The sequence below is a fragment of the Lynx rufus genome, unplaced genomic scaffold, assembly GCF_022079265.1.
Source record: "Lynx rufus isolate CCGP_SWC_20201006 ecotype Redwood Valley unplaced genomic scaffold, mLynRuf1.p SCAF_8, whole genome shotgun sequence".
In the NCBI taxonomy this organism is placed as follows: Eukaryota; Metazoa; Chordata; class Mammalia; order Carnivora; family Felidae; genus Lynx; species Lynx rufus.
This window is the reverse complement of record NW_025814896.1, coordinates 118519082-118531513: the sequence shown is the minus strand read 5'-3', so window position 1 is coordinate 118531513 and position 12432 is coordinate 118519082. Positions and strand designations below refer to the sequence as shown.

Sequence of the window (12432 nt, the reverse complement as noted above, 5' to 3'; positions counted from 1 at the left end):
CATCTGGTCCACCCTGCAGATCTAAGTAACTGGGCCTTCCGGAGATGGTGCTGATATCTTGTAAAGATTATCAGCTGCATAGGCATGTGAATAAAAACTGTCTTGCACCTGGAATTTATGTGATTTCATGTATATGTAATATTATGAGCCATGGTAGATAATGTATTTTCAAAGGGAGGAACTTCTGCCCCATTGGTCCCATTAGGGACCAATATGGTAGCCTGGCAATTTTTAGGGAGTCATAAAAATAAGACTTGAAACTACCATTTTGTTGTTAGGTGGTCATAACACTTCTAGCCATTCTGTGTGTTTTGTTTCTTTACTTTTTCCTTCTTTTTTTTAACCTCACTTTGTATCACCTCTGATCCTATTTTTATTTCTTTTTCCTCTTACCTACTCTTCCCCCTTTATGAAAAGTTGAACTAAGCAGTATTCAAGTAATGTGTACTCTGTGTTCGTATCATCTTCTCCAGGGTGAAATAAAGGAAATACAGTGTTATTGCTCTCCTATATGATTTGTGTTGGTCTTTTCTTCACCATCCCAGCCTTGAGGTCAGGTACTATGTTTTCGACTTCCTGTATAACTCCCCAGGTGTCCAATATGTGCATCTGTGCGTGGTGGGTTTTTAATAAAAGTCTTTGACTGATTTACTGACTATTCACCCTAGCAAGAAAACAATGCTGCATTTTATTCCAAAGAGGCTATAGAGTATTGAGGCAGAGTGTTTCATGAGTTCTTTGAGGTCGAAGGTAAAGTGTTTGAGAAATTCTGAAATGTAAGTGTGAGATTCTGAAAGATGTTTAAATTACTTCCGTGTTTTGAAAAATATTTGTATAATGTTTTTACTGTATGCAATATAGTAATCTTTCTCTCTCTCTCTCTCAAAAGATTTTCTTTAGTTGAGGGTATGGTAATTTGGTATGCATTGTTTCTTTAAAAAATTATTGTATATTCAAATACTTTTGTCTAACAATTTTTAAAAATCACCAAAAGTTAAAAAAAAAAACAGTATTCCCCAGTATTTTCCTTTAGAAGGAGACATTTGGGAAACTTTTTGAAAAATACAGATCTTTGTTAGTACTTACCTTAATAAAAGTATTCTTTGCTTTTAAAAAGGGCTCATTGGGGCGCCTGGGTGGCGCAGTCAGTTAAGCGTCCGACTTCAGCCAGGTCACGATCTCGCGGTCCGTGAGTTCGAGCCCCGCGTCAGGCTCTGGGCTGATGGCTCAGAGCCTGGAGCCTGTTTCCGATTCTGTGTCTCCCTCTCTCTCTGCCCCTCCCCCGTTCATGCTCTGTCTCTCTCTGTCCCAAAAATAAATAAACGTTGAAAAAAAAAATAAATAAAAAGGGCTCATTGTAGAGTTACTTTAAATGGAAAACTCCCCAACTACATTTTCAAGATGATTTTATTTATAAAAATTAAATTTACTCATAACCATTGAGTAAACACTTTTTTTTTTAATGTTTATTTATTTTGAGGGAGAGAGAGAGAGAGAGGGTGAGTATGGGGAGGGCAGAGAGAGAAGGAGACACAGAATCTGAAGAAGGCTTCAGGCTCCGAGTTATCAGCACAGAGCCCAATAATGGAACTTGAACCCACAAACAGCAAGATCACAACCTGAGCCGAAGTTGGATGCTTAACTGACTGGGCCACCCAGGCGCCCTGAGTAAACACTTTCTAATTTATTTGTGTTTAAGTTAAGATTAAAGTGGAACAGATTTTTACATCAGATTAAAAAACAGCGTTATTGAGATTTAATTCACGTACCATCCAGTTCACTCTTGGAAGTGGATACAATTCATTGGCTTTTAATACATTTCACAAGGCTGTACAACCATCAATATTAATTCCAACATTAATTTTCATCATCACTAAAAGAATCTTTGCACTCATTATCATTAGTGTTCCCTCCCTCTTCCTCTCATCCTGGCCTCTGGTAACTGATAATCTGCTTTCTGTTTCTGTGGATTTACATATTATGGACATTGCATGTAAATGGAATTATACAGTAATCGTATATTATATGTGGCCTTTTGTGTCTGTTTTCATTTAGCATAAAGTTTTCAAGGTCATTCATATTGTAACATATATCAGTGCTTCTTTCTTTGTAGTTGAATGATACTCCATTGTATGTATATACCACATTTTATTTCTACATTGATCAGTTGATGGCCTTTGGGCTGTTCTACTTTTTGGCTGTTTTGCACTGCTGCTGCAAACATTCATGTACAAGCTTTTGTGTGGACATACATTTTCATTTTTCTTAGGTATGTACCTAGCAGTGGAATTGGTGGGTCATAAGTTAACTCTAAATTTAACATTTGGAGGAACTGCCAACCTGCTTTCCAAAGTGATGGCACTGTTTTATATTCCCACCAGCAGAGTGTGAGGGATCCAGTTTTTCCACATCCTCACCAGCACTTACTTTTTGATTCATACCAATCACAGTTGGTATGAAGAGGTATCAAATTGTGGTTTTGGTTTTCATTTCCTTAATGACTAATGATGTTGAGCATGTTTTCATACGCTTATTAATATTAATCTCTTCTGTATCTTCTTTGGAGAAATGTCTATTCAAATATTTTGTCCATTTTCATTTTCAATTACTTAATTTATTAAAGTTAACTTTCTTTCTTTTTTAAAAATTTTAATTCCAGTATAGTTAACATACAGTGTTATATTAGTTTCACGTGTACATTATCGTGATTCAACACCTTGATGCCTCACTCAGTGATCATCTTAAGTGTCCTCTTAATCCCCTTCACCTATTTCACCCATCCCCCACCCACCTTCCCTGCAGTAACCATCTGATTGTACTCTATGGTTAAGTGTCTGTTTTTTGTCTTCCTTTTCCCCCCTTTGTTAGTTTGTTTTGCTTCTTAAATTCCACATGAGTGAAAGCATATGTTTGTCTTTCCTGACTTATTTCATTTAGCATCATACTCTTCAGCTCCATTCATGTTGTTGCAAATGGCAAGATGCCTTTCTTTTTTATGGCTGAGTAGTATCCCGTTGTATGTATACACTACATCTTCCTTAGCCATTTATCTATCACTGGACACTTGGGCTGCTTCCAGAGTTTGGCTATTGTAAATAATGCTGCTTTTGCCCGTTTTTAAGTTGGGTTATTTGTCTTTTTATTGTTGAGGTATAAGAGTTCCTTGTATATTCTAGATAGAAGTCCTTTATCAGATATATGATTTGCCAAATCGTGTATTTCCCCTCTTCAGATTGTCTTTTCACTTTCTAGACAATGAACTTTGAAGGACAAAGTTTAAAATTTTTTGGAGGTTCAGTTTACCTAGTTTTTGTTCTGTTGTTTGGGCTTTTGATTTCATATCTCAGTAAACATTCTTGTTATGAAGGTTTATTCTTATGTTTTCCTCAAAAAGTTTTATAGTTTTTTCTCTTACACTTAGGTCTTTGATCCATTTTGAGTTAATTTTTGTGTACGATGTGAATTAGGGACTCATTCATCCTTTTACATGTGGCTATCCAGTTGGCACAGCACCATTTGTTAAAAAAGACCATCTTAGTCTGTTCAGGCTGTTCTAACAAATTACCCTACATTGGATGACTTAAACAACAATATTTCCCACAGTTCTAGAGACTGGGAAGTCTGAGATGAAGGTGCTGTCCTAATCAGTGTCTGGTAGGTCTGCTTCCTGGTTCATGGTCTGTCTTTTTCACTGTAACATCACATAGCAGAATGGGGCAAGGGAGCTCTCTTGGGTCTTTTTTAAAGGGGATTAATCTCGTTCACGAGGGCTCTGCCCTTATGACCTAATCACCTATCAAAGGCCTTACCTCCGAATACCATCACATTGGGGATTGGGTTTCAACATATGACTTTTAAGGGGGATACATTCAGTCAGTAGCAGACTCTTTCATTTAAAAAAATTTTAATTTGTGGTAAAAATAACATAAAATTTACCATCTTAATAATTTTTTGTGTATATTTCAGTAGTGTTAACAATATTTAGTTGTACAACTAATCTACATAACTTTTTTCATCTTTAAAAACTGAAATTCTGTATCAATTAAACAGCTCCCAAGTCTCTCCTTCTCCCCCCCGCCCTCCCTGCCCCCCAGCTCCTGCTAACCACCATTCTTTCTGTGTCTATGAATTTCACTACTCTTGGTACCTCGTAAAAGTGGACTCATAAACTATTTGTCTTTTTGTGACTGGCTTATTTTCACTTACCATAGCATCCTCAAGTTTCATCCATATTATAGCATATGTCAGAATGTTCTTTTTAAGGGCCGAAGAATATTCCATTGTATGTGTATACCATATTTTGTTTGTCCATTGATGGACACTTGTGTTGTTTCCATTAGGCTATTGTGAATCATGCTGCTGTGAACATGGGTGTACAAATATTTGTTTGAAACACTGATTTCACTTCTTTTAAGTATATACCCCAAAGAGTGGAATTGCTTAGTCATAAGGCAATTCTATTTTTAAATTTTTGAGGTACTGCCATATTGTTTTCCATAGCAGCTGTACCATTTTACATTCTTATCAGTGGTATACAAGGGTTCCCATTTCTCCACACCCTCTCCAACACTTGATATGTTATCTTTCTCTCTCTTTTTTTTTAATAGTAGTCATCTCTTTTTTTAAATAGTAATACTTTTTATGAGTGTGAGGTGGTGAGAACACTCTTTTTGCCTCATTGAATTCTCTTGGCACTCTTGGCAAAAATCAATTGATTATAATAAAATAAGTCACAGGGATGAAAAGTATAATATAGGCAATACAGTCAATAATATTGTAATACACTTATCGTGGTGAGCATTTTGTAATGTGTGTAATGTATATAGTGATTGTTGAATCACTGTGTTGTACACCTGAAACTAATTTAATATACGTCGAGAATACTTCAATTAAAAATAAAAAAAATCAGTTGACTACAAATGTCAGAGCATTTCCAGACTCTGAATTTTATTCCATTGATCAGTATGTCCGTTCTTACGTCAGTACCACACTGTCTTGATTAGCGTGTCTCCATGATAAGTTTTGAAATTGGGAAGCAGGTCTTCCAACTTGTTTTTTTCCAAGATTGCTTTCGGGCCATCCTGGAACCCTTACATTTCTGTATGACATTTAGGATTGGTTTGTCAATTTCTGCAAAAAAAGAGCCAGGACGGATTTTGACAGGGATTGCATGAAATTTGTGGATTAATTTAGGAAGTATTGTCATCTTAACAATATTGAGGCTTCTGATCCATGAACATGAGATGTCTTTCCATTTATGTAGTCCTTCTTCCATATCTTTCCATTGTTTTATAGTTTTCAGTGTACAAGTTTTGCTGGTTTTGCTAAATTTATTCCTAAGTATCTTATTCTTTTTGATGCTGTTGTAAATGGATTTAAGAAAAAATTCATTTCTGGATTTTTCATTGCTAGTGTTATAAAAATGTAATTCTGTACATTAATTTTGTCTCTTGCAACCTTGTTGAACTTGTTTATTTTGGTGTGTTTGTGTGTATGTGTATTCCTTAGGATTTTCTATATGCAAAATCATGTCATCTGTGTATAGAGATAATGTTTTTTCTTTAAATCTGGATGCCATTCATTTCTTTTTCTTGCCTAATTGCCCTGGCTAGAACCTCCAGTCAAATGTTGAGTAGAATTGGCAAGAGTGGATTTCCTTGGATCAGATTTTTAATGTTTAGTGGTTTGGAAATACGTATTACTGACAGTGATACTTTGGGAACTTGAAAATCCAGCTTTATGTCCTCTTGTAGTAACAAAAGTAGTAAAATCTTTTATTTTAAGTTTATTTATTTTGAGAGCGAGTGGGGAAGGGGCAGAGAGAGAGGGAGAGACAGAATCCTAAGCAGGCTCTGTGCTGCGAGCACAGAGCCCGACACGAGGCTCGAATCCATGAAGTGTGAGATCATGACCTGAGCCAAAATCGGATGCTTAACCCACTGAGCCACCCAGGTGCCCCAAAACTTCTGTTGGAATTTAGCATGCTGTTTATTTTTTGAATATTAATATGCACAATAGAGTCTAGCTTGGCTTTTTCCAAAACTTCAATGCCTCTGCTTTGTTAGCCTTATGAATTTGTTTTCTAAATGTCACTGAAGTAGGCCAACTATGGGACTTCTAAAAACATTATCTCTGATGTATATGTCCTAAGGAATTGTGTGTACTGAGTGGAGTTGAATAAGAATGAGTAATCAGGATGTTCATATTGTCTCTATTAGTGCTACTTAGTCTTAGTTTGGGTTAATAATGCTTTACAGTTAGCACATTTGAAGTAAGTTTATAATTTGTAATAGATACAGTTGACAAGCAGAGATAATGATAGTGGGAAGATGATGAGGAGGTAGTGATTATACTACTTTTGATAATTTAATTCTACATCCAACTTCTGAAAAGCATATTTTCCTTTTTAACCCTTTTAAAAAATTCCAGTATAATTAATATGCAGTGTTATATTAGTTTCAGGTGTACAGTGTAATAATTCAATAATTCTATACATTTCTCAGTGCTCATCAAAATAAGTGCATTCTAGGGGCGCCTCGGTGACTCAGTTGGTTAAGTGTTCGACTCTTGATTGTGGCTCAGGTCATGATCTCACAGTTTGTCAGTTTGAGAATCCCTCCTCAGGAGTCTTTCTCCCTCCTTCTCTCTCTGCCCCTCCCCCGTTCATGCACACACACGTGCTTTCTCTCTGTCTCTCTCTCTAAGTAAAAAACTTAAAAAAATAAGTGTACTCTTAATCTCCTTTATCTATTTCCCCCATCTGCCCAGCCACCTCCCCTCTGGCAACCACCAGTTTGTTCTCTAATTTGTTCTCTGTATTTAAGAATGTGGTTTTTTTTTTGTTTCTTTTTTTCTTTGTTTTGTTTCTTAAATTCCACACGTTAAGTGAAATCATATGATATTTGTCTTTCTCTGACTAACTTATTTCACTTAGCATTATAACATCTAGGTCTATCCATGTTGTTGCATATCGCATTCTTTTTTTATGGCCGAGTCATAATTCATCATGTGTATATACCACATCTTTTTTTTAAAAAAAATTTCTTAACGTTTATTTATTATTGAGGGACAGAGAGAGACAGAGCATGAGCATGGGAGGGGCAGAGAGAGGGGGAGACACAGAATCTGAAGCAGGCTCCAGGCTCTGAGCTGTCAGCACAGAGCCTGATGCGGGGCTCAAACTCACAAACCATGAGATCATGACCTGAGCTGAAGTTGGACGCTTAACCGACTGAGCCACCCAGGTACCCCTATATACCACATCTTCTTTATCCATTTATCTATCGATGGGCACTTGTGTTGCTTCTTTATCTTCGCTTTATAAATAATGCTACAGTAAACATAGGGGTGCATATAGCTTTCTGAAGTAGTGTTTTTGTTCTCTTTGAGTAAATATGAAGGGTATGTTTTCTTGCTCATATTTATTCTCTATAGAAAGAGGTGGAAGTAACTCTTCTGTACTTTATTCCTTATTGTAGATTGTTAGTACTTAGATATCCAATTCAGAAAATAGAATTTTGTTAAATATATTGAACATTTCTTGAATATATTCTGTATGTTACACTTTGCCCCATTGGAAACACCAAATAAGTATAAGCCTGTTCATTCTCTGAATGCTTGCAAGATATTTAGGAAAATCAAATGTTTGTCCTTGTACTGCTCTGTATTTGTGGTTCTGTGTGTATATCCCGTCTCCCTGACTAAATGTAAGCTCCTTGAGGAGAACCATCCTTATATTGACACAGTGTGTATCACAGTGCCTCACATATACCATGTGTTTATTATGAATTTTTGAAATCAGTAGAACAGGAAAAAAACAATATAATACTACAACTAAATACTCAAGTGAATGGCGTCACTAGTCAGTATTGTTGAATGTGAGGCAATGATGATTGGCGTGTACTGGATTTATCAGGAAAGTCTTCATGCAAGGCAGGATTATTAAGTGGACTTATAAAGTCCACTTATAAAGGATAGGTAAGAACTGAGCAAGGCGAAAGGGCATTTCAAGTAGGTGTCATAGTTTGGAGGTCAGTAAGCAGATCATATCGACTGGAATGGAAGGTTGGTATTGGCTTGTAGATAGAAGGGTGAACCAATAAGTAGGAACGTCATATTTCAGAGGCCTTTAAGGCTAGTTTGAAAGATTTGCCCTTTACTCCATTTGACATTAGCAAATCATTGAAGTTTTTGGAGCTAGAAAGTTTTGGGGCAAAGCATTACTTTAAGAATGTTTACTTGGTGATAGCATATATTATGGGCTGGAGGGAAACTTGTACCAGGAGACCACTTAGGAGGGTATGAAAATAATTGAGTTCTTCTAGTCTGTCGATTCTTAAAGAGCAGAGTTTTTTCTTTTATCTTTAGTGGCTAGCATAGTGGCTACAGCAGAATTCAATTTTACTTTTTTTGTTGGATGCATGAATGCATGAACTAGGTCATCTGGGCCTGGAGAGAGCTGTTAGCAGCAGGAAATACCCATGTGAGAAACATTTTGGAGGGAGAATTGAGGTGACTTGTTTTCTAATAGTATAAAGAGTGTGCGTAAGGTCAAAGAGGACACTCAAGTCACAGCATGGAGGATTAAGGAATCTCTAGAAATAGGAAAATCAGCTAGGGGAAGTGAGGAGCGAGAAAAGGGAGAGTCAGAGCATGTTTTTAGACTTGCAGAGTTTGAGACTGAAACACATAGTGCGTAGAGGTAGAGAGGCTCAAGTGAGAACTGAAGTCTAAGTGTATTAATTTGGATATTACTATGAAGATCCTGTCTGAGCAGGAAAAATGATTGGACTGATGAAACTCTGTGCGTGGGTACAGAGGTTGTGTGCATGTGCACATGTATACACACTCATACGCTAGAACCTGGTACGTGTGTTCAATTGCCCATACACTAATGTGCTGGTTGGTATTAGCAGAATGATGAGTACTGGTTCTTGGGGTGGGCAGAGGGGCAAAAAAAAAAAAAATGCTAAAGAAGGAGACAGGAAAGGAACAGAGGTGGAAGAACTTAGCAACACAAATTTGTTAAGGAGACTTTGTAATTTGTCTTGTGTTTCAAGACGGTGTCAGCTAATAAATAATTAGGATACATTGTAGATATAAACCTGACCTTTTTGATTCCAAGCCAAATATTCTTTCCATTATACCAAAAGTTTGCATGTTTAATTTTTTCAAGGCAAGGTCCTTATCTTTAGAGAAACAGTCTTCAGGAAAGGCTTCTTAATTAGCAGGCAGTGATTGGACGGTAACATTTCTTATAGAAAAATCTTCATGTGCTTTGGATGTGGATGCTTCCACTTTTCTGCTTGGGTATTTATATTTGTAGTGTGGTAGGAGACAAAACTTCTGATTGCGTGTTGTAGATAGGAATTTAAAAGATGATATCATTTCTTCCATTTGAAGAATTAATCATTTAGAAGATGCTTTTCAAAAATTTATTCATTTATTTATTTATTTTGAGAGAGCGAGAGAACGCTCGGTAGGGGCAGAGAGAGAGGTGAGAGAGAATCCCAAGCAGAGAGAATCTGACAGCGCAGAGCCTGATGCGAGGCTTGAACTCATGAACCGTGAGATCATGACCTGAACCGGAATCAAGAGTCAGACGCTTAGCCGACAGTCACCCAGGCGTCCCTCAGAATTTTTTCTTTTTGTTAAAGTAAATGTAAACTCCTTTCTTTTTTTTTCAGAAGTGTTTTTGATGCATTCCTCAGAACATTCATAAATTAGCAAGGAAATACAAAAGGCCTGATGTTTTCTTTTCTTTCAGGGGATATCATTTTCAATGCCCAATACCCAGAGCTGCCCCCTGATTTTATCTTTGGAGAAGATGCTGAATTCCTGCCAGATCCCTCGGCTCTGCATGTGAGTACTGCAGGCTCGTTTTGGATGATCTTTATTTGTTGAAGGAAAATAAAATTAGCTTTTGACAATTGCTTGACAGATAAATTTGCCAAACATGTGGGGTTTTTTCCACCCCTTTTTTCCTCTGTCCTCTGAAATAAGTACAACTCTTCATGTGCCAACATAGTTTAAAGATTTTTTTTCATTGCAGTTTTACTTGCAGACTATTTTGAATTAAAATCTGTAGCATATTGGTTAAAATATTTTTACTTCAGCTTAAAGAGACATGTTGAAGAGATTTCTTTATTTTAACTTAATATTTCATGCCTGCAATCAATTTTCTAATGTTTACTAACACTTCATCACAGAGCTTGTTAGGGGAGTGTTTCTTGGCTCTTCAAGAGGCCTTTTTTGTATAGAAGTGAAAGTGGCAAATTTGGACTTGTATCCATATTATCTCAGTATTATTATCAGAAGGGTAAAGATCAGATTAAGTGTTCTTTATTAAGCAAGACCAAAAACTTTGTAGTTAAAGTAAAATATTTCTGGGGTTAAAGCAGGGAAAGGAGCTGTGGTACTTGTCAGAGCACATGTGGTTTACATAAAAAATTGTGTGTTTCACATTGCTCGTGGAGAAAAACATGTGCCATTTTGTTTAAAAGGTCTGACCAGACAAAATGTCTCTTTCTTTCCCTTCTCAAGTTCAGTTTTGCCATGATGCCTATACTATAAGAGGGTTTTATTGTTCAAAACTATGTCCTTTCTTTGGTCTTTTTTGTCTCAAAGTTTTGTAATTAAAAATTTTGATGACTTTGAAATCTTGTCCCCCCCCTCCCTTTTTAAAAAGGGAAGTGTTAAACAGGAAGTTTTAACCCAAACCTAAAGAATTATCTTAAATTTTGGAACACAGCCGTAAAAATGCGATTGGCAAGAGTAGGCTGGGTTTGTTGCAAAATTTCTAATAATTACACTCAAACTGCTAGTTGATTTTCAAAAATGTGTAGTTTAAGCATGGTCCCTTTAGATGCTACGTGTTACACATTGACCCCATATTGAAGCGGAGGGGCTTACCTGGAATTAAAGAGTTAGAAGTATCTCTACAGACCTCTTCTGTGTTAAATCTGTCCAGTGGAGGGTAACATATGCGAAATGCCAAAGATGTATTACAGGCTAAGTGCTCCAGGAATTTAAAGAAGGTTGTCGGAAAAGGCTTTGTAGTAGAGGTGACACTTGGACTCACTCTCAAAGAATGGAGCCTAAGTAGGGAGTATGGCAGAGAGAATTTCAAACGGGGGGCATGACATAAGCAAATGAAATGTACAATGTATTGTAGCGCTACTGACAGGTTTGCTGAAGTGTAAGTTAATATAAGGAAGGGCTGGAAAAGGTTAGAGAGGGAAGTTGGGACAAGATTGTGGAGAACATTGAATGCTAGGTTAAGAGCCACTGAAGGAAATGATAATAACAGAATCATTCAGTAGCAATGTGGTCAGTATAATGGATCAAGGAAAGGGTAAGGAGCAGAACTGAGGACTGTTGCCAAAATCTGGGGGAGGGCGAAGAAAGGGGCTTTGAGCTAGGATGATACAAGAGAGAATACCATGAAGGAAAGGATAAGAAATATTTACAACTTCTTTTTTGGGAATTGCCTTTAAAATTTGCAAGGCACATCTTCAATATTGAAAAGTATTGTGAGAGTGTAGAATTTAAAACCCAAAAGGACCTCGAGGTTCAGCTTATTCCACTTTTCTGTTTCATTTTATTTTGTATGGGTTTTGAAATTCTTTTTATTTTAGTATTTTTTGAGAGAGAGAGCGCCTGTGCAAGGGTGAGTGTGCAAGCAGGGGAGGGGCAGAGAGGGCGGGAGAGAGAATCCCAAGCGGACTGAACACCCAGTGCCTAGTGTGATGTGGGGCTCGATCCCTCCACCCTGAGATCATGACCTAAGCCAGAATCCAGAGTCAGATGCTTAACCGACTGAGCCACCCAGGCACCCCACTATTTTTCTATTCTAATACTGAGAAAATGGACCTAGAATTGTATAATTGTGTCAGAGTTGATATTATAACGCTACTCTTCTTATATTTAGTCCCTGAGTGAAGTTTTTGCAGGTGTTTTTGAGAAATTAGCTGAAGAGGAACAGCCAAAAAAAATCAAAGCACTATGTCTAAGAGGACAATTACAAATCTAGGGGAATGCTTTCTTCAGCTATAGTCAATCTGAGGACTCAGGCAGGCTACCCAGTGCTTCTTCCGGCACCAGTGGTTTAGGCAAGTCTAGAAAAGCAACCAGGGGACACCGTCTACCAGCTGGTGAGGTCCACCCAGCCCTTGAGGTACTCTGGATGTTCATTGTCATCTGGCTAAAACCCTAGGACGGGATAAATGTCAGCAGACGTCTCCCTGAGCGTAGCATGCCTCCAAAGGACTTTTCCCTCACCTGTTAACAGGTTATGGTTTAATTCTTCAATTCAGGTCAGCCTTTTTTCCTTCCTTCCTGCAGTGTGCAGAACACAGTCACTAATAACCTGATTAGTCCGTATGAAGTTCTGAATGAAGGAGGGATTACATATTTCATCACCTATGGAGCGGA

The 12432-nt window shown here is 37.3% G+C and overlaps 1 protein-coding gene across 2 annotated transcripts in view; it reads left to right on the top strand.

The window, feature by feature from the left end:
• Positions 1 to 12432, top strand: part of BABAM2 (BRISC and BRCA1 A complex member 2) — a 400562-nt gene that overhangs the window by 76307 nt on the left and 311823 nt on the right. For both annotated transcript variants that reach the window (XM_047069871.1, XM_047069870.1), the window contains exon 4: positions 9767 to 9861. In XM_047069871.1, coding sequence (XP_046925827.1) covers positions 9767 to 9861 — 95 coding nt within the window. The remainder of the gene's footprint in view (positions 1 to 9766; positions 9862 to 12432) is intronic.